Source organism: Athene cunicularia, assembly GCF_003259725.1.
Source record: "Athene cunicularia isolate RWA chromosome 5 unlocalized genomic scaffold, athCun1 chr5_part2, whole genome shotgun sequence".
In the NCBI taxonomy this organism is placed as follows: domain Eukaryota; kingdom Metazoa; phylum Chordata; class Aves; order Strigiformes; family Strigidae; genus Athene; species Athene cunicularia.
This window is the reverse complement of record NW_020799102.1, coordinates 4,719,257-4,743,859: the sequence shown is the minus strand read 5'-3', so window position 1 is coordinate 4,743,859 and position 24,603 is coordinate 4,719,257. Positions and strand designations below refer to the sequence as shown.

Below are 24,603 nucleotides of genomic sequence, written 5' to 3'. Positions count from 1 at the left end.
TGTTCTTGTTTCAAAAGACTCAAATACCTTGACTGATTTGATGCAGGGTTTTGAGTGGAGGCTGAAGAAGTGTGAGGAATGTTTTGTATAATTATTTTTTTTTTTAGCCCATTTCAGTTTTGAAAATTTTTATAACATAATAAGAGGTGCTGTATTTTAAGTGATTCCAAACTACCATGTACCATTCTGTTAATGCACAGGAAATGAAAGAAAACCAGAATCAATACGGGATTAAAATCACTGAAGTCCAACACAATAAAATAAAATCCAGCAGTTATTTATCAGTATTATGAAATTACTTGTAGATATCCAAACTGAATCAAGACCACTCAGAATAAGTCAGTTAAATTCAGGAATAATTTTTCCTTAAGTAGAATAAACCTGTAATTGGAATTTAGATATTATCTTCTTTTGGGATGAACCCAAATACACATATCTCTTCTTTCAGCTTATCAACTTCATGAGCAATTTAATAATGGACTTCACCCTTCAGTATAGGAAATCCCTGGTAGAGAGCAAATCTTAAATGTATAACATATATATGTAATGACTTTTCAATATTTTGGAAATTGCTTGTCTAGCATTTTGTCCATGTTTTGGTTGGTTGTTTTTTTTTCAATTACTTTTTCAAAAATCAAGCAGAAGACACCCAGCACTGTTCTGTAGAAAATTAGGTATAAAAGGAGTAATGGAATTTTTATCTAAGAAATCTTGTGGTATGGAAATGTGCATTATTTCTGTAGTTTCTCTAGAATTCTTTCCTCTTTGTATTCAGTACTCTTGCACTGTGTGTATTCTCTCATTTTGAACAGTAGGGAACAAGCACTAACAAATGCAAGTGTGATTCAGTCCCTAAAAGAGCTCAGAATCAGTGAGATTATTTGTAAGTAGGTGATACTTATTTACAGCTAAAAGTTAATATCTGGTTTGGCAATTTTCTTTCTTTTGCAGCCACAAGAGATGTTTAAAAGGATGGTGGTTTACAATTCATCATTTAGATCTAACAAAAAACAAGTAAAATAACTTTTTCCATGTTTTGTGTGGTACTTCTTGTTTTGGTTGATCATAGATTTAAAACTTTCCTTTCTAATCCTCTTGCTCAGTTTCTAAAACAGAGGATGCAAGATAGCCCTAGTGCATGAAAACTGCTAGTATTTGTAAACTTGCAGTGTGTGCGTGTGGCTCCTGCTAGTCTAGACAGATGAAGAATGAGAGGATAGTAAATCCTTCAGGTTGAAGGATCTGTATCTACTTATATGGTTAGTGCAGTCTTTAAGATAGTTGAACACTGATAACTGATCTGACACTGGCAATTTTTATTTTTTTTTTAATATTCCTAAGGTTTCCTTGTTTCTTTGAGTCTCCAATTGCAAGGCTATTATCATAACATAGTTATTGATACAAAATCAGAGGAATTTGAGGTGGAAAGCACTTATTCAAATAGCCTTTCTGTGTTTTGTAGGATTTTTTTTCTGTATTACTACTTTTATTGCTTTCCTCTGTCATAGTGATGAAGTTTTCGCTCTTCCTCTTTGACTGGTGGTTCAATAGATGTTCCCTTGAAGAAGTGTACTTTGTGCCTAACTTCTCTGCTGCTGTTAAATGTGCCAGTTCCTGTGCAAAACACCTTTGTTAGTGCAAGCTAAGTTAGATACATTGCCACCTTATATGAAAATGTTGGCATGTAGTTGTGAGCTTTTAAGTGGTAAACGATTAAAATGAATTATGTTTTTTTTTTTTAATTATTATTTTGATCAGTTTTAATCTAGATCTAGAAGGGAAAACTGGATTTGACCAAGATAAATCAAGCTTTGAGGTTATTCAGTTGCCGTTGAATGTTAAGATGTTCTGTATATATAACAGTTGTGTTCTCAGCCGATGTGTCTTTTGGAAAATTTTATTTTATCTAGTCACAGGTTTCTCTTTCAATTCTTCTTTGTTTGTTTATTTGAGTCAGATCTCAGTTGCTAATGTCTATTGATGCTAGAAACTTCAGGGAGCAGTACCATTGGCTTAGGTACTTCTGTTTTGGTGTTGTTTGGGCTTTTTATTTTCTTTTTTTTAAGTAGTAACTTTATCTTTCATCTAGAAATACAGACAGATAATTGTTTCAGTGCAATCAAACCTTTTGATGTTCCAGATTCTCCATATGTTCAGTCCAGTGAGTGTTAATTTAAGTCAACAAAGGATTAGAATGGTCTTAACTTTTTTTGGCTGAGATGTCCAGAGTAGTGGGAGGGTAGGCTTAGCACTGTGGTTTCCACTTGGTGTTGCTTAGTTCAGTAGTCCCTTCTTGGATATGGAGTGTGCTCTCTGCTCTCTGAATTTGTGATTCCCATTTCTGAGAAAATTTATTACAGTTCAGCAAATGTCTTCATTGTATCATAGCTGCACTTGTACATTATTGGATCCAGATCATATCACTTCTTTGCTTGCAGGTTTTTTATTGTAGGGTTTAGGGTTGGCTTTTTTCCTGTTTAAAAATTATTTTCCCAGGAAAACTTTCTTCAAGGGCACCATCTGTTTTTCATGAGGGTGACCTGGGGCAAAGAGAGTTCAATGACTTCCTTTAGATTACATAATGAATTAGTGACTTGGCTGAGATTGGAGTTCTTTCCTCTAAATTGCTTGCTCCAAGACTATGGATGTCTGTTTCAGCCATGATTCCAAAGGTGAGTACAAATTCAGCTATTAAAACTATTAGTTGTTTAGGTAGCTATCATTGAAAAATGTTTCTCTTGCAGTTTTGGTAAAACTATTCATGATATTAATAAACTTTGTAAATGAATGAATGATTAGGAGTTTTCCCTCGGGATTAAATTCTACACTCACTGAAGTCTGTGATCAAATTCCCATTTATTTAGTTCCTCAAAGTTAGCAGTTAACTAATGTAATGCAACCCATACATTTCTCATGTCCTGTTCCCAAAATATTCTTTTAATGCATATTTCCCTACAACAAAAACCCCACTTGTGGCAGTAAGCAAAAATTCTGCAGTTGTGCCCTGAAGATTTAGTTCTCTGGAGCCTGGGGAGACAAAGTCATGTTTTAATCCTTGCAAACATTTCTTCTGTCTCCGAAGAAACACAGAACAGGGACGTGATTTGCTTAAGTTGGTCTTCTGATCTCAGAGAAATGGTGAAGAGAGGCAGCCTGCAGGAAAGCCAGGGTTCGTGCTGTACGGTTCAGTCTGCCCGTGGGTAATGACACCCAGTCCACACAAAGAGTCATCCACACCACTGACGCATGGTCTGTGCAAGTGTGGTCGGACAGATGGGCAGTGCTGTTGTACATCTGAGGGTCTAATGCAGAGCTGGGTACTAGTGCTCAGTGACGTTGTCAGAGGCAGTGGTGGTAAGGATGAGATCTGACCTCAGAGGATCACTCATAGGCATGTCAAAATGAGGCAACTGAGAGAGTTGATAAAGATGATAACAGGAGGAGGCATTAATATTTTGTGCTGCAACTTTAACAGCCAGCCCTTAGAGATACCAGAGGAACCTGAAGCTGTGCATTTGATTTACAAGTGGAAAAAGGCTTAGCTGTGTCTGAGAGTGGAATAGACTTTGTGATCAGATGGATCCAGTAGAAAAGAGGGCAATAATGAATATATCAGCTTGATCACACGCTGAACTGCTGGTCTGCTTCAGATACTGGCTTGCCTGCTGTGTCAGCAAAGGGTTGTGTTGTTCCTGTATCCCCAGGCTATTGCACCTTGAAGCCACAAGAGTCATACAGCATTTATGTGACTCAGTAGAGATTTCTGTGAAGTCCTGAAGTGCTTACTTTAAAACGCATTATAAGTGAAGTGTTTTTATAAATATCCAGCATTGCCCGTACAGTCTCACCCAGTAACTAGAAATCTTCCTCAAGAAACAACCACCAAACGCCATTGATTTCTGATTGTTGACTCAGGAACTCTCATCTTCGCAGAAAAGTTAACTTTTGCTTTTGACCCACAGTGTTGGTCTGACAAGGGTAATGCACTAGGTTTTGAAAGTTTAGGAAGGTATGCGTCCTCTCAAACCTTAAATCTTGCTCTACCTAACTGCAATATTATCTTCCCCATTTCAGACAATCCCTGCCAAAACTTTTAAGTCCTCCACAGAATAATATGAGAACAAAATTGGTTGTTGTCTTGCATTTGCTTGTGGTACGGAGCCAACTCCCTGAGACTCCATGGAAAGGAGGAGAGAAGGGGGCTAGAAGAAGGTCCTACAACCCAGACATCATGGAGTGGTGTTGCTGACAGGCGAATTGGAGCCTGTCACTTCAGCTTGTGTTAGATAGTGCTCAGCATGGTGACAGTCCCAAGAAACATTGCTCAGAAGAGTGTGGCAGAACATACCTACCGTTGATGCTTTCCAGGTTTGTTTCTGTTCTGTCAGGTGTAGAGAAGAACTGCAGAGCTGATGGAGTGGTAAGCTATTCCTTAAAACTGCTCCATAGTATGACCAGCTCAAACCACTGATCTGTCATAAGGTTTTGAAATGTCTTCTGACTGTCAGGATGGACTATTTGCTGCCTTTCTGTGCTTTTCTCTATTTATTCTCTTCTTTCATCGCTTACAGAATTACGTGTTCTCTCACTGATAAATAAAATGTGTGTTAAGTGTGTCCCATGAGGCTGATGTTTTTACAATTAAGTACTCTTTTATTCTCAGGGCTTCCAGAAATACGTGGAAGATTTTGATCCATATTCAATGGTAAGGAGAGAATTCAAATATGTCTCACTGTTTAATATGAAATCTATTAAAAAAACACATCCTTGATTTTGAGGGCTGGGAAGGGTGTAAGATTCTAGCTTGTTGGTTTGCTGGGGCTTTAACTTTTCTAGTCATGTTGAAAAGGAGCTTTCTTACAGGAAAAAAATCATCTGGTGTTCTGATCTTCTAACACTATTTTGGAGGAGGGAAAGGTCCCGTTTCCCCAATAAACTACATAGATCAGCTTAATTGTTTTGTGTTTCCAAGGTGGAAATGACTAATCATTATATTTTTTTTCATAGTTTACCCCAGAGCAGATTATGGGAAAAGATGTACGGCTATTACGAATTAAAAAGGTAAATACTATGTGATTTGATGGATTCATATTTAAAGGGTTAATGTAAGCATTTCATGCACAGTCCCGTTTACTGGGAAGAAGGAAAAATTAAGTTCTCGTTGATGGCAAAAATTATCAGCCTTTTCTGAACTACAACTCTTTCTTAATAGGAAGGATCATTAGATCTTGCAGTCGAGGGAGGAATTGATTCTCCAATTGGAAAGATAGTCGTGTCTGCCATCTATGAGGATGGTGCTGCAGATAAACATGGTGAGTAACAATGGGGAACCTGAATGCTGCTGCAAAGTGGCTCCTTACACTGGCTGAGAGTTGTTGTCTGACTTCATATCTCTGCTGAGTACCGAGAGGCACACTTAGATTGTCCAAGGCAGCCAAGTTCTGTCTCAGCTCTAAGGACAGCTCAGAGAGAGGCTTATGGTTTAAAGGATCTTTCTTAAATTAATATTTATATGTATATATTATAAATAATACTTAGGAGAAATGGTTGCTGCTGCTGTATTTTTATCATTACAGTATTTTCAATAATGTGGCCTGAAAATGTAGACCTGTTCTCTTAATAAGGACTCTCCTTTTTCCAGTATGATATTAAAAAAACAAAACAAAAACAAAAAACAAACCAAACCAAAATGAACACCTGGTCTCTGATATAATCTGTTAGTTATAGAAATCAGAATATGGTCTCCATGATTTTTTAATTTCCAAGTAATGATATTTGTTAGTACTTCCATATGCAAAGCAATTACCTGAGCATGGCTATACTATACTGCTTAGTTTTGTTCTTAATGCTTCTCCCAATAGTAATTCGTTTTGGAAAACATCTGGCTTTACTTCCCAAATCCCACTACAGTCCAGTGCCTTCTGGCTAAGAGCTTAGCTCTCTGGAAGGCACAAGAACATGCATGCCAACACATGCAGGGTTTGCTCCCGGTGGCCAGTATCTCTCATCCTTTGAGGATTTTCGCAATGACCGGGTAGATGCTCAGGACAGTATCTCCTTATGTTGTCTTTGCTGACCTTGTCCCAACCTAAGTACAAGTGACTCTTGCTGTGAAAACATCTCAGCCACTTGATCTCTCAAGTACTCTGTTTCTCTTTGACTCTCACTGTTGTGAGGGTCTCTTATAGCTAAGGCTTGTCCTCTTACATCTGTGTTTTCCTCTCTTCAATCCTAGCTAGCTGATTGTGCTTCATTCCAGATTAGCAAGTCAAAATCAGCTCTAAGGACTAAACATTATACATGCTCTTGCAAAGAAATGAGTCCTGCAAACCCTTGACAAATGCCACTTACACCTTCAGGTCTTTAAGCAATGCTTCCATTTTCATAGCAGTAACAGCCTACAGTCAACCTCAGTTTGTAAACTGTGTAGATTGATTACCCAGACAGGCTAACTGCTACTACAGAAAATCTTACTGAGCTACTTTCTTACTGGTTGTGATCAAGAAGAGATTAGTGTGGCTTTTCAGTGCCTAAAAAATTCCTTTTGCTTTTTCCTGTAGCAAATTTTCTTGCTGTGTCAGTTTTTAGTATAAGCCTCTACATCTAGTGAAGGCAATTTTTATTATATTCAGTACTTCATAAATATGGGACAGAAAAGACTCAGAGAATTTTTTTTTGCTTACGTGTATCTTTTTGCTTACGGGTATATGCCATGTTGGTCTTTTCACCAGGAGGCATAGTGAAAGGGGATGAAATATTAGCTGTAAATGGCAAGATATTAATTGACAGCAGGCTGTCAGAAGCACAGGCAACTCTAGCAAAAGCTTGGAACATGGGTGGGGTAAGTAACCTGGCATACTTCTTCATTCTACTACCTATAATGCTCATAAATTATACTTTTCTTTCATGACATGAACATGTCAACACAAATAAAAATAAGGTTGCAAACATCAAAAGTAACAGGTATGCCATGTACTACCAAAGTGAGCTGCAATCTGGGGAAGATACTGACACATAACGTCTCTGAAAATCATGCATGTAATTTACTGTGAAAGTTGATGGCATTTATCCACATGTCAAGATTGGCATTTAAACACATTACATTCTGAGTGTTTGCAGTATATTTATCTGTAGAATCTCTCTTTGATACTGTGAATGACTTGCAAGCTGATTAGAATTTTATGATAATAGCTTATCTTATCTTTGATTTCTTAATGAACAATTAACACTGCACTTCAGCTACAGTGAGTGTTTTCTCAGCAAAAACTGTATTAAATGCTAAAATGACCAAATACAGGATGTTTCTTAGAATAATTGTTTTTAAAAGCTTGTTGCAAGACCAGTAGATTTTTTTTTAAATTTCAGGATACAGACCAAACAACTCAATCCTGAAATGGTCTTCCTATAGAAATCTTTGATAGAAATCTTTCTGATGCTCCCTGTGGTTTTCCAGAAACAGATTGCCTTCCTGATTCTCTGTCTGATACTCCATGGTGGTCCACTAACCAACTCTAAAAGCAGTATTTAGCAGCACACATTTGCCTGTGCATTTCTTTTTCAGGACTGGATTGACTTAGTCATTGCGGCATCACCTCCAAAGGAATATGATGATGAAATGTAAGTGCATAAGCTTTCCTCCTCTGGGGATTAAAAGGCTAGTAACTGTAGTCTATACAGTTTTCTTTTTTTTTTTTTTTAATCAGACATATTTTAAGTATTTCCTTCTTGTGGACTACATAACCTTCTGCATCACATTGTTGCTAATTTGATAATTATAAGTAGCTATCATGCATTACAGCAGTGGTTCCCAGACTTTTCACAATGGTGATTCTCAGAGTTGGTTGTACATGATTACACAGTCATACTTTTGGTTTAAAGTTTGAGGATTTGGGTTTGGGTTTTGTTTGTAAGAAATTATATCAGTCTGGATCATTTACTGTGGCCCCATGGATCATAATTTGGGGAAACAAATGCTTCATCACATCCAGACATTTAATTCAATTTTGCAGGGTTTTTAATTAGATTGCAGTTACTATCCTCACCTAAGCCAACCTGAGTGTAAAATTTTTAAAAGAGCTAAGTGATTTTGGGTGTCTTGGCAATTTGTGGCATTTACAGAGTTCCTTTTTTTTAAAGATAATCAGCATAGGTGTGAAACAGAAGAATTCATGTCTTAAAGTGTGATAGAGGTATCATGTCGAGACAACTTGCTTTACTTCAGACAAACAGTTTCAAAAGCAAGACCATTTTCTAGCTTGACTGAAGGAAGAGATACCCTTACTACCGAGTAAAATGACAAAGGAAAGTTTCATAGTTACTGTTAACTCAGACTCTTGTTCTATGTGGAATACTAGAGTATTAGCTGCTGTAAATCAGAATAGTTTTACTGGCTAACACCAACTGAAGATTGCTGTAAAATTGTGTTTAATACCTGTGCATAAACTAATAAGCAAGGAAATAACTGTCATTGTTATTTTTGTTTTCATATCCTGTATATTTAGCCCTACTATTCCCTCATCAACAGTCAGTCCCAACACACAGAGAAAGGTTTTTGAAGGCAGTGCACCAGTGTACAGACAAGGGTATCTCCTGCAGCTGTAGCAACTGCAGTGTTCCCTCATGGTGAATAGCCAGACCTGGGTTAACATGACTGTCCATTGTGAGGCTGCGTTATTTTTTTCAGCATGTGCTTGCCTGTGCATTGCATGCCATGCTTGCTTTTGTTCCTGGCATGCTGGAGTGTTCTTTGGGCTTTTGCCATGCCTGTCCTACTAAAATATAAGTATTTAGTTTCGACTTCATAATGTCCCTTAGAGGTCCTCTGCAGAATTGGTTTATCATCTGCCAGACTATAAAATAAATAGGCCCTGCCTGAACAAGTAGGATTAATCTAGTTGTTTTTCCTTATCTGTGGACCACTGCTGTGGCTTTGTGAATTCATAAGTATAAGTAATTATTTCCTTGTTAAGGCTTGTCCAAAGAACAAATTTCCATTTGTATTATATGACAGAGTGCCTGTAAACAAGTATTCATGACTGTTTGGTTTTCACTGAAGTTTGCCTGTGTTAATTTGTCACTATAAAATGGGTTTGTCCCAAATTTATCCTCATGTCACAAACTCAGTTTACTGTGTATGGTTTCTCTATGCTGTAATTACTGTAAGTACTGTCATAGATCTCTAGAAGAACCAAGGTAACATTTCTTGGTGCATGTGGGTATTTGTGGTCTTCTCAATTATTACTTACAACACAAATCAAAATGACTCAACTGAGATCCAGTTATATAAAATTGTGCTTATCAGAAAGACTAAAAATTGCACTACAGCTAACAGCATCTGTTTCACCATCTCTTTCTTTTTTCTGCAGGACATTTTTTTAAAGAAGGCTACACTGGAGAAATGAAGTCTTTCCCCTGCAGAAACCTGCTGCTCTGTAAATTGATATGAAATCAATAACCATATGAAATACATCTTTATTTAAAGAAACGTGAATAATCAGACCTGTAAATTGAACTAGAGACCAGATTCTTCGGGTAATTTGAGTAATTTCAAATTCTACAGGCATACAGCAAGAGATTTTTGCAAGATCATTGAAAAGGACTGCCAGTGAGCATAGTTTGGTCTGTGAGAACTGAGTCTATATTTTGCTATTTTGGGGGGCCAAATTTTGAAAGTTATCTTCCCATTTTCTTGGAAATAGACACTAAAATGACAAATGAAGATAGAACACAGATGTCTGTTCCCACATGCAACACTTGTGATTACACGTTCACAGGCCAGTTTGGGTGTGAAAAGGATTATATTTTTACTCCGTACATAGTGATTTTCCCTGGGAAAGCGGGAATGTATATAGGTAACTTCTGTTCTCGCTCGTATTCTTGTAGCTCTCTTAATGTCCATTTCTATTGCTCGGTTGTGAGTTGTTTTGAGTATAAAAACCCTGCCAGCAGAAGAACCAGTAACACTAGGAGTGCTAGCATTATAAGGAGTAATTTTGGTGATGCTTATACAGTATAAGGAGTCTTCTCTACCAGCAAAGTAAATAGCTAGCAAGTAGTCCAGATAAAATCATTATGTGTAGTCACAGTTATGCTACCAAGTATTTGTATTGATGGCAAAAATTACTCCCTCATATAGTCATGCATGGAAAATTTGGGTGTGATTCAGTCTGCAGTTATGTACTTTGTTCTCAGTGAGTCTATATGTGTGACTAAACTGTGCAGGAAGTCACTAAGTCTAAGGTTTCACTCTTGGTGACTATATGTCTTCTGATAAGCATATTCCTCAAGACCATAAAATCTATACTAACCTAGCTTTAAATAAGTATGATTACAGTTGTAGACTTTTTTTTTTTTTTTGGTATTATCAAGATACCTCCTTAGAAATGTCATTGTCTTCCTTTCTTCCTTGTATCTGCCAGTTTGTATTCTGATTTTTATATTGTGTTTAGATGTTTCTTATCTGGACTAATGAGAGCCAGTTTATAGTTCTTTGGCATATCAAATTCCCACTGAAGTCTTGTCTTTTCAGGGTTTGGAAACTCTCCGTAATACAGAAAAATGACAATTATGTTCATGAGAACTCTGTACTTATACGGAGATGATTAATTACATTGACTTTCTTCATTTGTCGTATTGTTCCAGTATGCCAATTAATGTGTCTGGCAGGGTACACATGTTAGAATGTTTTAAATTTTAACTCTTGCAACTAATACAGAAATAAAATTGCATTTGCCAAATGGAAGAAGTCTTGTTTCTTCTTTGTCTTCGGGTTTGTATACTATAATAATAGTTAATCTGCTAAAGTACACAGATTTCTGAGTTGATCTTTAATAACAGACCCATTTGGAACAAAATGCCACCCTTGTGAAATTCAAAAGAAAATTCACTCTGCACAGTAGGGAATTGTCACTTGGCTGAGCTGCAGGAATCTTTTACTGAGGTTTTATGGGCAAATCTGGTCATTTGTAAGTTGGCAAGCTACTGAGTGCAGCTGCTTCGGTTTATTTTGTTTGCTTGGTCTTTGGGTGCATCTACCCAGAGCTGTAGGCTTCCTAACCAACCATCTAATCTTAAATGCATCAAGATTAGCACCAGAGGGAAAAACTGCAGCAGGATGTACTCCTCCTGCTGCTCTGGTTCTCAGTTGCCTACATACTGCAACCATCTGGACCGTATGACAATGCAGATAGATGAGTGATGCTATCAAATGCTCTCTTAAGGGATGCTCTGATGCTACGTACCAGCATATAGAGCACCACAGTAATGCACCAGTAATGAACTTCAGCCTGCAACCAGTGCTTGATTGTGCTGATCCTTGCCTCAGCACACTAAGAAACATAACATGGAAAACTTAAGGATTAGATATTAGAAACATTTTTTTACTGGTGGTATTTCTTCAGAGACAAAAGGAGCACAGAAGACTGAGCTGGGAAATCTGTGGGAGTACCAACAGTTTAGTTGTAGCCTTGATTTTTAGTCACAAAGCTATCTTTCCTCTCCCCATCTAACCTGTTAACTTGATTTGCTTGGATATAGCTTAAAATGCATGAGAGGCTGCTGAGGAAATAGTTACTGCTCATTACTTTATGTATATAAGGAAGTGTTACTTTGTGTGTTTAACCTGTGTTAGGATGGCAAAGTAAGGAGGTGGTGTTAGAGAAAAGGAGGCTGACACTTCTGAAATCTTAAAATTATCTTAAGCCATTAGTCGGGTAGTTTTTTAATTTATTTCTGGCTTTCAGTGCCCTGGGACTGGATCACATCTTTCATTTGCCAGATAGCTCAAGGACTTGGAGAAAGCTACAAGAAAATACAGTTTTCAAGCAGCTTCCCTTTCAGTTACTTTGGTATGTGTGAGCAGAGTGTCCTAGATGTAAATCATTTAAACAGGAGTGCCCATTTGAGTTGCTACCGCATTGTTTTCTGGTGGCTGTAATAGTCACTACATGTGCCCATGCCTCACCCCTGTTCAATCAAGCCATCTGCAAAAAGATGACAGTAAGGGTAAATGGGACTTTCTCTTTTTTTCAGCCAATGCTGAGTTTCCTTTGGGAGTATGGAAACTCTGACCTGATGCACAAAGCAGGAAGAAGTCCAAGTACTTCGCTGACAGTATCACGAACGCTTCAAACCCTTTTAAACATAAGATAGTTTTTGTTTTTCATTTGCTGTAATCTCAGAGGGAATACATCTAGTTTCTCAGAGCTGTTTGTTTGGTTAAGACCGCTAAAACCCACTATCTATCTCTATGGGATAATAACCCAGAGGAAGAGTTTCTCAGAACTGTTAACAATCATTCTTATTCTCTCAGGAATTTCTTGGCCATGTTAGTCACAGTGTTGTATTCAGCATGCACTCAGTTGCTGAACTGAGGCTTGAATTCCATTACAGACCTGTGAATTTGCATATACTCTGTGAGCCTGTGCGTGCCTGTGTGCAGGCAAAAAATGTGAAACCTTATGGAGCAGAAACATGACATGCATTACAGGAGAGGAAATACCCTTGTTTATTACTCATATGGATATTTGAGTAGGGAAGTATTTGATCTATTTATTACTGCCATTCTACAACTTTAAGAATTCATAGTTTGGCCATTATTTAATCATATGACTATGGCATCTTTAAAATTCATAAGTATGTTTTAAAGAAGTTACAATTTTTTTAAAAATGCTCAATTCATAAACAAATTTATATACATAAAGAATATATGTGTATAAGTGTACGCACACTAGTAAGATATTTTTTTTAATCAATTTGAGTAGCACATGTACAAATAATCTCAGCAATTCACAAATATGTGATGCAACCTCTGAATGTAAATGTTATAAACCCTCTTACCTTAGAAACAGGACTGAAGGACAGGGTTTCTTGTCAAAGGATGTATATCTGGTTTTAAGGAGCTTGGTACTCAATAGCTGCTGACATGTTTTCTGTATGCTTTAACTGTATGTTGACTTTAATGAAGCAGGGTTGGACTCAGGGTAGCTGCTGTGGAATTCTTAGCCACCCTTCACCAAAGAAATGTCCCCCTGGGATCTGTGCTGACATGAACTGTCACCTTTACACCATCTAAAACCCAGGTCTAGTGTATAATAGGAAAGTCAGACTCTTACCTGTAAGGAGCTGACCCTTAGGATTATAAATCAGATGAGTCTAAAATCCCTTATTATCAACTCACAGTAAGCTAATAAGTGTTTGATCCTGATACTCAGTTTGTCCTCCAGTTTTTTTCTGCCCATTTTATCTTTTTCCATTGTTCTTGTTCTCAGGGGTTTTCTGGATTTTTTTTTTCCTGACCTTCAGAAATTTCTGGAGGATATTCCAAAATTCCCTTCCTGCAGGCTTGAAATCTGAGGAGGCTCCAGGTGGGCTGCTCACAAGTCTCTTTTCAGAGATTGACTAGGATGCTTGCTTTCCTTCCTAAGGAAGGCAGCAGAAAGTTTGCCTCTGCTGGAATACTGGGGGCCTCTGCTGGAATACTTCTTCGTCTATTGCTAGATCTGCATTTGCTGTGTTATTGCAGGAAACAGATTATAGTACAGCACTTTGGAGGGGCTCAGGATCTATCTATATTTACAACAAGGTAACTTGGGCTAACTTTGATCTTCACTGAAAGCATCTAAGATGAAAGAAGAAGTGGAGACAGACATAGGAAAAGCAATCAGTAAGATGTCTGTTCTCTAGAAAGGAACTTTTTTTTGAAATGTGAAGCATATTCAGCTTTAAGAGGATCATGGATTACAGGTAAGAAAAAAGTGTTCTCTGGACCGTGATGCTGAATGTGTATGGTAATGTCCAATGAAGGCGCTAAACTATTAGCGTAACAACCACTGGTGGGAAGTTTCAAGGAATTAATTTTGAACAAGTGTGTTGCGGAGTGGCAACTCTTGGATGCTTAGGTCTGAATGGCTGGTGTTCAACTCGGACTGTTTCTCTACATGGAAAAAATGTGGTGTCTGATGTACTGCAGATAGCTGCTTCATCCAGTATCACAAAACCTGCTGCATGACTAGCAGTGGATATCCCTTACACAGCTGAGAGGTAATTGTGCTTGATAGATACTTCCCACTTATAAGGTAACCATAGACTAGAACAAGCAAGGCTCTGATCCAGCAAAGCACTTAAGTACATGCTTAATTTAAGCATATAAGCCAATCCCATTGACATAGGTTGAGTTCAATAATACTGCTCAGGCTTAAGTACTTTGCTGGATTGGGGCCTGAAGTCAAAATCTGAAGGCAAGGGATGCGTTAGCCCTGGAGATGCTTATTGTGGAAAGTTGTTACTGTTAATGCTGAGGTTCTAGTATTCATATTGAATTGCAGTTCCCCTTAATTTTCATAAATAGTCTTTAAAGGTTATTCTTCCCGACAGCCCCCACTGACCATTTTCTTGGATTATCTTCCTCTTATCTTTTCTCACCATTTCTCTTCCAGACATCAGTAGAACTCATTAGCCTTCAATAGCTATAACAGAGTTTGTTTATATGGTGCTTAAAAGAAAGTTTGGGAGAGAGAGAGACTGAGACCCTCCCAACATAAACTGAGTAAGATAGAAATCAGACAGCTTTTTGAGGACAGGGACTTTTCTAAGGTGTAAGGAAGTGAGAGGGAAAGTTGCTAACGGTTATTCTTTATGTAACGCTACCCCACCACCACCACATCACCCCCCAAAAAAACCCTTCAAATTACTTTTCTCTGACTTTTTTCTTTTCCATCTGCCTTTCCCCTAAGCAGTTCTGATGCTTTAGCAAGCGGGGGACTGAGACCCTGTGTTCATGCTGGCAACAGCTTGAGGCTTTTGAGTGTTAATGCCACTTAATAGAGAGAGTGTAACACCAGATAGAAAACATTTAATTAGAAACACTGAGCACAAAATTAAGCTTTGATTAAAATCTTGTGGTAAGTATTTCCTTGACAGGGTGAAATAGCTTTTCTGGATTATCCTTTGAAACTGAGTAGATCATAATTTTCCAAGTAATAACAGGTTTTTGTTACCCTTTCTCCCTCTCCCAGCATAAAACCTGAAATTTTCAGAGAAACATCCAGGAACACTTTTTGATCAGCAGCAATTCCAACAGCAAGGAAGGACAGAGGGAAAGAAAGAGGAGAAATGTATGTTTCCATTTTGATTATTCACAAAGAATCGTGATGAAACAGATCTTTGGATGTGAAGTATCAACCTGGTAGGACTGAAGAAATTGCATACAGTTCCTTAGTGAAATTCAGGCAGCTCCATCTTAGTGCAGAGGAGAGACATGCATAGCAGGAATCAAAAACTGAAGAGTTCTTCAATCTGGGTGAGAGAATTCCGGTTCAGAGCAATCACTCATAACAGACATCAAGCTGTTTATACTGAGATTGTAGCTGTTTAAGAGAATAGAAGGAACTCAGATTGAGGTGTGTCCATTGTGCTCCTGAGTCCAGGTTGCTTTTTCTTCATGAAGGGGAAGGCATCCCCATCACATATCCCACACATCTGGGTATGGGCACATTTTTCAAATAAATCAGCATTGATATAATGAAGTTAGTGCACATGGCATGCTGTGGTCTACAAATAATGCAAATGATCAAGGCACAAGGTCCAGATTGAGAGATGGAGAACAGAAGCAAGTCTGTTCTCCAACCAACATACACATTTCTCACCAGTGATTTCAATGTTAACAGGTGGGTACAACTTAGTTTATAATGTTGCTTTTCTTCTTGGAGTACAGAATTTGATTGCAACATATTTGTGCTAATACTCATAGGACAGATTAAAAAAGAGTCGGTGGGCATATTTTGTGGTTGGATTGTTCACAGGGAAAAGTTATTTGAGTGTATTAAGTTACGTGGCTTATTTGTAATGGTTTGTTCTAGGTTGTACTGCTGCAGGAAAGCTCTGTGTGTGGTTTTTGTTGGTCTTTTTTTTTTTAACTATGTCAGTATTCACACTTACATACCTCTAGCCAGACAAACAGATGCAGACACTTTTTTGTCTGTAGTGTTACAGAGTACTTCATGAATTACATGCCTTCTCAATGATAAAATTACCTGGCATTGCCTTTGCTAATGTGATATTTAGAATCATGTGTACATGAACAGATATGTTTAAAATAGCATGGTAAATAGATGGAGAAAAGTGGCTAGATTTATAAATGACACAAAGGGAGAAAATGCTTATCTCTCTTTACAGCAGGACAATGCAAGTGACTTTTATACAAGGCACATCACCATTTTCCTAGAAAGCAGATTACACCTGAGAATTAAATCTCACCTATTCTGTCTTTATTGTTGATGTCCTCTCTCAATCATGGAGCAGCCGTGTTTCTGAGAGTGGAAGAGAGCGGAGTCTTTATCTAGTTCTAGCATGATCCATTCCTTATCTTCACAATATCTTGAGCTTTCATGGCCCAAAATACAAGTAAATGAGGAAAAGGCCAGGGCTCTTCTATGATGTCGTGAAAAGCATAGGCAGTTCAGCATTTGTTAAAGAAGCCCTGGCCAGTTTCAGGATTGGGAATATGTAGAAAGCAAACGTACATTTTCTGCCCACTTACTTTGAGCGTGTGCTGAAGATGTATCTCTGGCACACATGAGAAAATCATCACTTGTCAGTGCTCTCCAGCTGGATGTGGTTGTTCTTGTCTCCACTGCATTGCTGTTACACTGTACATGAAAAACAGACAGCAGATGATTGGATGTGGAAAAACTTCCACGCCTCAGCTCTTGACATCTCCCTTCACATTTGAACTGCTAACATGCAGACATGCAGAAAGTTCCCACTAGCTCGTATTGCCTTCTTATCACAGAAGACAAATATAGCCTGGGGAAAGCATTCTGAGGCAGGCTACCTACAACCATGAGAAAAAGAAAATAATCAGGAGTAATGCCATATGGGAGGGAAGATGAGAGTCTGGTAATTGTACCCTGCATAGGTGGTTCTGACTTGTCCACCTGCAGTATCAAGTGGGCACAGAGCCTTTATGCCTGCACGTGGCTGCCCGGGGCTTGCTGAGGAGCCATGGGCTTAGGCTGAGGAGCACCTGGGACTGTATTAGGACATCACTCTCCTACCAAGGAGACTGCAAACTATTTCCTACAGACTCTCTACAAAGTAATTCCTGTGAATTAAGGCATTTCTCTTTACTGTGTTTTATAAACTGGTCTCATAGGCTATTTATTCTGAAAATTGTAAAAGCAAACACGGTGTTTGTTCGTGTTACTTGTCAGTTCTCATTATATCTTCAGTGTGATTTTAGCTCTATCAATCACACGTGTGTGCAACTTTGAAGTTCTTTTACAGTTTTAGCAAACTGCAAATTGACAGTTTTGCTCATGAGTCAGGGTTGTTTTCTTCACTAATGCTGTAGAGTGAAACAATAGAACGTATGCTGCTATTGAAAAGAAAACATCCAACTTTGAGAAACAGATTTATTTTTTCAGAAAGTCTTCTATAACAACAAAAAAATGCTTCTCTTAAAAAGAAAAGTACAATACAAAGCATTATTTTTAGTCTTCTGTTACCACTAGCAAAACTGTAGTGCACGTGCTAAAGAGAATTACTTCTGAAGGAAAAGGGTTTATTCTCTTTATAATCATTGCCAGAAAAAAAGCAACATTTCCAACTTTTTTTGTTTTAAACCAGAACAGTTTATTTAGATTTTTTTAAAAATCAGAATGTGATTTTTATTATTTAAGCACATAATATTCCTACCAATAGCTCATACTTTCCCATGAGCAGTTCTTAGAGAGATCTACAGCTGCTTTACATCCTGCACTGAAGTGGATACCTAGAGTTGTTTGCTGCCATTTGTATGATAATAGTGCACATAAGTGCCATTCAGCATCAGACTCCCAATACATCTTAAACATGGTTCCACCTCTAAATCTTTTTTTTTCAAGAAATTTCACAGCAAAAATAATCATAGTATAGGAAAAAGATTAGCTGTAGTGTTTTACTTTAAATGCTCCATTATTTTCAACCCATTCTCTACCACACTAACTTGAAGGATGCTGTAGCTGTGCAAGGCTCTTGTTTCTGTTATTCACTCTTAAAAACAACTTGTAAATGTACTGTGTAACATGAAAACTAACCTGAATATTCACTACTCCCACCCACCCCTTATTTCAGCCATTTAAGGAATTTCTAGTTGTAAGAGTGGGATAAGAGTTCAAAATATTAGGGCAGGATCATTCCTTGAGGGAAGTTCTCTCTGTTATTCACAAACTGCCATGGTGTTATGTGCTGAGCAGTTGCTTTTGCTCCTATTTAGAATTTTTCCTCTTTTCTTTGCTCAAAAACTCTAATTTTATGTGACCTAAACTTGCCAGTAGTTTTAGCTCCCTTGATGCTGCATTGTTTTTGCACAAGGGGCATTTTACAGTGCACACTGATTTGAGGGTTTGGTATTTGTTTTGTCTTATTCTTGTTACAAATTTGTGGGCAGGATCTCTGGATATTTAATATTTACAAAAATATTTTTTTCCTGAGGGCAAAGAATAGTGCCAAGTTCCATTACTGGAGAGAGTTGTGAAGGTATCTTCCCCTCTCCCGCCCTTTTACAAAAGCTACTTGATTCTTCCTAAAGAACCCCTATCAAGAGGAAAGGATCTCTGGGTGGTTTAAAGGCTGAGGCTGTGAACCATCTGCCATAAAGTGAGCATTCAGGATTTACTGCTGTTGGGTAACAGTTTCACAGACAAGAGTTATTTCTGTGCAAAACTTCCACACCTACAAATGGAGGTACAGCACTTTGCTGTACACAAACAACACTGTACTGCTTCATGAGATAATGAGCTTCAGGCTGAAATCATCAGGGGAAAAATTAAGAACAATAGGGGAAAAGAAAGTCCCCACTGGCTAGGAGGTGAGTTACTAAGTAGAAAGTTAGTAAATTAATTTTCTTTATATTTTGTATGAGTATTGATTGTTTTAATTCCCTTGAGCCTCTGAAAATCCAAAATGTAATCTGTGTGTTGATTGAACTCAAGAGGAAAGTGTCCTGAAATAGGCCTTTGACAATTAATTAGTTATATGATAAATTACAACAGGGAATAAATGGTCTTGGCTATACAGGATCAAGATTTTTGTGCATACACATGAGCTTTGTTTTTTTAAACTAATTCACAGTGTGATGATTTCTTTTGTCATTGTTTTATTTTAGGAGCTAGAATAAATGCCACATTGCAATCTATTAAAAATAAATAGAAGAAAAATGTAGTGCAAAACCTCATTAAACTGCAACACCCCTTTTGTTAATATTTTTTTAAATTTTGTCAAAGAATGGCACAAGAAAAATACATTACAAATCTGAGTCTGAATGTATAGCTTTAAGATTCTCTCTAATTGTTTTGTTGATTTTACCCACTAGATAAATTGAGGATACCCTGTAACAATTACCAGGTGGTGAGTAAACAAATCAACTAGCTTGCCTGAGCAGAAAACCATTTTCTATTCTGAAAAGGAAAGACGGTAGCTTCATTTTATTTCTAATGATTTTTAAGAAACAATTCAAATCTTAGTTTTTAGTCTAATTTCTGATTTTTGGAAGAGTTCCTAGAAAGGCCAGTGACTTTTAGCCCTGTTATCTTTCAGAAATGAATGCTGGTTATGTGTTTATTTGTTAGTGACTGTGATTCTTGTAGCATAAACAGGCAAAATATTCTTTTATATACAAGAGTCCATATACAAGGCAAGCAGCATAAAGGCATTTGACTGCATCCGTAACTAAGATAACATTAGCTGAAGAATACCACACTGGAGCCAGTGTGTGAGTCGTTTATTGGCATGAATTAGTTCACAGCACTCAACTTATCCTCCTGAGGAAAACACAACACTTAAGGTACGAGTACTACACAGGGAGTACTAAAAATAATAACCATTTAAATGCTGGAGAAATAAACTAAGGTACAATGTGATCAGTGAGATCATGCAGAGATTGTAAGAGTACATCTATGCACAAGGATAGTCGGGAGTAAATACACAATCAGTTTAGGCCTGATTTTTCAAAAATTACTGCTGCTTGGGTTGTCTCTGCATTTCTCACCTCCACTCAAAATATTTTCAAGTGTTGAGCACTATCCAAGCTGGGGTAATAAATTACCTTTCAAAATACTCACAGGATGAATTAGACCTGCGGTGGAGTAAATAAGTGGGCAGGTAAAAGGAAAAGCAAACCTTTTAATGAAAAGCTGGCTTTTCTTTTGGAATGCCCAGAGGAGAGAGAACTGATGAGTGTGACAGTAAACCCTCTGCCTAGTGAGAGCAAGATGCAGAGCACCATCACTCGAGGAAAGCATTGTACCTGGAGAATAGCGTCCTCATCATGGAGAATCCTGGTGATACAGGGGAACAGCGGAGGACCAGGTGTATCCTTAGGTCAGGCTCTTAAGGGAAGCAGCCTGCAGTCATTAGTTGATTGACCATGTGTTTTGCCAGGTATCACCAAATGCATGAGTGCTTGTTTAACATTTCAAAGGAGAGTGAGCAAAGAGAAGAGCAAGCTTTTTCCCCAGGTTTCAAGTGCCACATGGTGTTGCCAAGTCAGCACTGCTCTGGCTGTATGGAACTAAGAAGCCAGAGTTCAGCAGAGGAGGTGGTTCAAAGCAAGTGTAACTGCCTGAATGTTGGAAAATGTGCTGTATGTTGGAAAATGTGCTTCATAAAATGACTTAACGGTAGAGGTCATGTATCCAGCTGAAGCCACAACATGCCTGAAGAGTATTCAAGGACTGCAATAACATAGTATGGCTTCCTCGGTCATAGTAAAGGAGAATGGCATTCTGTGAAGATCGAGTGGAGAAAAGAAGTGCTGATAACCATTCTTACTGTGTGAAATATGGGAAACAAACAATATTTGAATCAGTAATATGTATGCTGCTTTTTTTGGTGATGTAACAAGTGGATGCAAAAGACTTCCCATTCATTAGTTGCAATGGAGCTCTGTGGCACACACTTAAAAATAAGCTGTTCTAATCTAAAACACTTATCTGAGTATTTGCCTAAAGATGATTGTATTTTGTTTTCACTCTAAGATAGATCTGCTTACTCATAAGTTCTTGCTTCATTTTTAATGAGGGTCAGCAATTAAAAATTAATAAGGTTTATTTAGAGAAAAAAGCCATTTCTGTGAGCCTCTGTGCTATTATGCTTATTGCACTATTTTTACTAGTAGGACCTTAGACAATTTTTACAAAGAAATTTCATTTGCTTTGTCAAATGATATCTTCTGTAAAATTAGACTAGAGTTCTTTGTTCCACAAGAATAAAATAACAGTTTTCTCTGAAGGTGATTTTCTCCAATTTTTTTCCTCTCAACCTTTCCCAATGTGCTTTTGAATTGGTACTTTCCCTGAATTATGTAAATTGCTTTTTCTCTCTACCTCAAAAGCATAATTTAATAGGAAGCAGAGGTCATAGATCAGTACATCTTGTTTGGCAAATTCTAAATCACAATAAGGATTTGCTTTATTAGGTTTTTTCTGAGTAAGATTTCCTTTTGATACTTGATCCTGTTAATGACTTTAAAATACACAGGAAAGTAAACTTTTCCTGCTCGATGCCTAAACTTATATGCTTAACTAACTAAAGTTCAATATGAGCTGTGGCTGTTCAGAACTTTCAAAAGTTTATTTTTCTTTTGTATCTGTGTTTGTAGATGCAAAGACAAGCAAAAACCTGCAGAGTGATCCGCAGTAGCAAAATGTGATTTTTAGGAATAGACCACATCCTGTACATAGCACTGTTGAGAAAGAGAGGTCAGTGCAAAGCAGCTGAGTAAGAGGAACAAGAAACAAATGACAGTGTTAGAAAATAAAAATAAAAGCTTCCACATAAATGAATATTCTTCTCTGTTAAAAACAACTATTAGGTTTTAAATTCCAAAGTGTCCGTACTTGACTGCGAATACCAAAACTTACCTGCATCCTGTAGACAAACTCAAATTCTAAGGCAAGCATAAAAAGTTATTCTTTTCCTTGAGTGAAAAATATTGCCCTTGTCTGTCTGGAATTCAATTTCAAATAATCGAGGTGCTTCCAGAGTGTTTCCAGTCACCTATTAAATGTGCTGGTGGCTGACAGGATCTAACTTGATTTCTCATTTCTAATAAATATGCTGAAGTGACAAAGTAGAAAACTGATGACTTGTGATATGGAAGTAGTCAGAAAAGAATGAGGGAAACAAGATCTAAGGGGACTTTTATGAAAGATTAAGTTGCATTTGCAACATGCCAATAAACGTAATTGTCTACCTGTTGGTTTCATATTGTTACTTGCCTTTTCTGTACTTCGAGAAGTAATTTTGTTCTCACAAAGCTTCACAAAAATGCAGCTTTGAGGAAAAAACTATTCCTCTGTGACCTGCTCCAAAGTCCACTGGACACAGGACTAGCAAAGATAGTCTGGGTTTCAGAGATTCGGTCCTTTGACACCACAGGCAATTCATGTCTAAGCTTTTCAGAAATAATACAGCTCTTTGACCATTTGTAAGTGAAAAAGAAATTGTTATTTGATGCTTTAGTGAGCAAAACCAGTATTAGTTCAAACTCAGCACTCTTGACTTCGTTGTTACATCAGGGACAGAATTGTGACATTGTTATTGAAAGTGAGTTCTTCAAAGAGTTTGTGTGTGTGCATATCTGTGTTTCTTTGCTAAGAATGCTCAATTTACCAATTTCAGTTTGCCAAATGTTTCTATTTCTGTCAGGGTGGGTTTTTTCAGTATTTCATTAAGTAGTTAGTTTTAATTCAAGACTCTTCTCTGTTTAATCCATCATCTCTGTTCAGGTTGCTGACACACTTCTCGCTCAACTTTAGCTCTGTGGTGGGTGCACAGAGTGTAGCAGAGGGTGTAACCTCACACAATGGGTACAACAGAGTCCTACACATCTGTTGTAGGACCTGGACTGAGACCACTAATTTTAAACCACCATGTTAACTCACTGCATTTGAAAACCATTGAAAAAATATTCCAAACTGGAGTCTCCTCGTGTTTTGTTGTTTGAGAAATAAGTTTTCAGAAATATCATGATTGACTCCTGGTAGTAAAGGAAGATGGTCACAAGGTTCAGAGACCTTGCAGAGCCTGGGGATGTGAGCTCAGTTCCCAGATTCCTTTAGAGACTTTGGGAATCTTCAGTTTCTGTGTTTAGTTCTCCAATCACAGTGAAGGTGATGATGATTCCTCCTTCAAATCTTGCCCCTTGATTTCAGTCTCTAGAGGGTAAGCTCTCAAGAGGTCTTTGCTGCTATTTGTTCATCTGTAACACAGAGCCCTTGTGTTACTTGGGGCCTCCGGAAATACTAACATATAAATGATTTTTAAATTATCTGCATGTAAACTGCACACACTGTTTATTAAATAACTATTAGGATAACAGAGATGAGCTTAACCAGAAGCTCACATGAATGCTGAGTTCTGTCCAAAACTTAATATAATTATAGTCTTTCCAGTGTGGGTGTAACTTTAATATTTGAAAATACATATATAGAGGATTTGGCTTGGGGGTTAGTCTTTTAATTTTTATTTTTAACCACACTGCTGTAGCCCCAAAAGACCATATATAGGAAATAATATGTTGCATGCAGAGAATTACCTTGTCTTTCCTCCTGTCCCACAGCAAGATCAATAAAAGCAGCATGACAGAATTAATTTTCAAGTCTATTAGTAGAGCTCTCTGTCCTAGAAATCGAACGCTCTGTTATGTTGAGCATCCACAGCTTGATAATTAAAAGAAAAACAAGGAAATTTTTCATTTATGGGGTCATTTTCCTTAGAGGCATGTAGCCAACTTGTAGCTTTTGCATTTTGAAGAGTTAAGCCTGGATATGTGGGCATTCTTTGTTTGCATTTCTCTTTGTAGGATGTGGCAAGCTGTATTAAACACAGCTAAGCAATGGATAAGTGTGACCTGAGAACAAAAGGAGCTCCAAGGTAAAGGATTTGGTTACAAATCTTAGTGCTGAGTATTTCATGGCTACATCCCTGGAGATATTTGAATCTCAGAATTTCTCAGAATCTCAACTTCTGCTTGGAAATGTAAGTCAAGTGCAGACTTGTAATGCACATCATGTTTTACTTTCCAGTATTATCCCCCACCATGGAGGTATTTGTTAGCTGAGCCTAACTTCTACTCAAGACAAAAAGGTTTGAAAAGCTTGATTTCTAGATTATTTTGTTATACATAAAATTGCTCAGGGAGTGATGTGGAACCCATTCAAATTAATGGTCTGATTTCCACAGGCTGCAACAGTCTGGGTGGGGGAAAAAAAAAAAAAAAAAAAAGTTAGACTTGAATTCATTTAAGGGGTAAAAAACCGTAGAGCACAAACATAATAGCTGTTTGGGATACAGAATCATCTAGGTTGGAAAAGACCTTGAAGATCGTCTAGTCCAACCCTTAATACGATGGTGAAGTCTCCTCTGAGGGCAGAGTACAACTGTTTACACGATTTAATCTAGTAATATCTTCATCACAGTGGAGGAAAAACGTGGAAAGCTGCAGGTTTAAAAAATTTTTTTTTCTTGTTGGCTATAGTGCCTCTGTCATCACTAATTTAGTGCCTTTTAAAAAAAAAAAAAAAAAGAAAAAAAGTGTTCTGCGTTATTGCTGATGCCTAAAAG

At 37.6% G+C, this 24,603-nt stretch overlaps 2 protein-coding genes across 9 annotated transcripts in view; both read left to right on the top strand.

Annotated features, from left to right (window-relative positions):
• USH1C (USH1 protein network component harmonin) overlaps positions 1 to 10,733 on the top strand; it is a 44,247-nt gene extending 33,514 nt beyond the window's left edge. For 4 of the 8 annotated variants that reach the window (XR_003398597.1, XR_003398599.1, XR_003398601.1 and 1 more), the window contains 7 exons: positions 4,664 to 4,705; positions 5,008 to 5,061; positions 5,213 to 5,312; positions 6,732 to 6,841; positions 7,562 to 7,617; positions 8,502 to 8,659; positions 9,366 to 10,733. Coding sequence is in view for 2 of the 8 variants with exons in the window: in XM_026850421.1 (XP_026706222.1) it covers positions 952 to 1,014; positions 4,664 to 4,705; positions 5,008 to 5,061; positions 5,213 to 5,312; positions 6,732 to 6,841; positions 7,562 to 7,617; positions 8,502 to 8,601 (525 nt within the window). In the remaining 6 variants the exon portion in view is untranslated. Of the gene's footprint in view, positions 1 to 951; positions 1,015 to 4,663; positions 4,706 to 5,007; positions 5,062 to 5,212; positions 5,313 to 6,731; positions 6,842 to 7,561; positions 7,618 to 8,501; positions 8,660 to 9,365 lie in introns of all 8 variants that reach the window. The other 4 variants (XR_003398596.1, XR_003398598.1, XM_026850421.1 and 1 more) reach the window with 3 other exon arrangements.
• Positions 10,734 to 23,875: 13,142 nt separating this feature from the next.
• Positions 23,876 to 24,603, top strand: part of ABCC8 (ATP binding cassette subfamily C member 8) — a 77,037-nt gene continuing 76,309 nt past the window's right edge. Inside the window, exon 1 of the mRNA XM_026850167.1 lies at positions 23,876 to 23,913. Within this exon, the coding sequence (XP_026705968.1) occupies positions 23,876 to 23,913 (38 nt within the window). The remainder of the gene's footprint in view (positions 23,914 to 24,603) is intronic.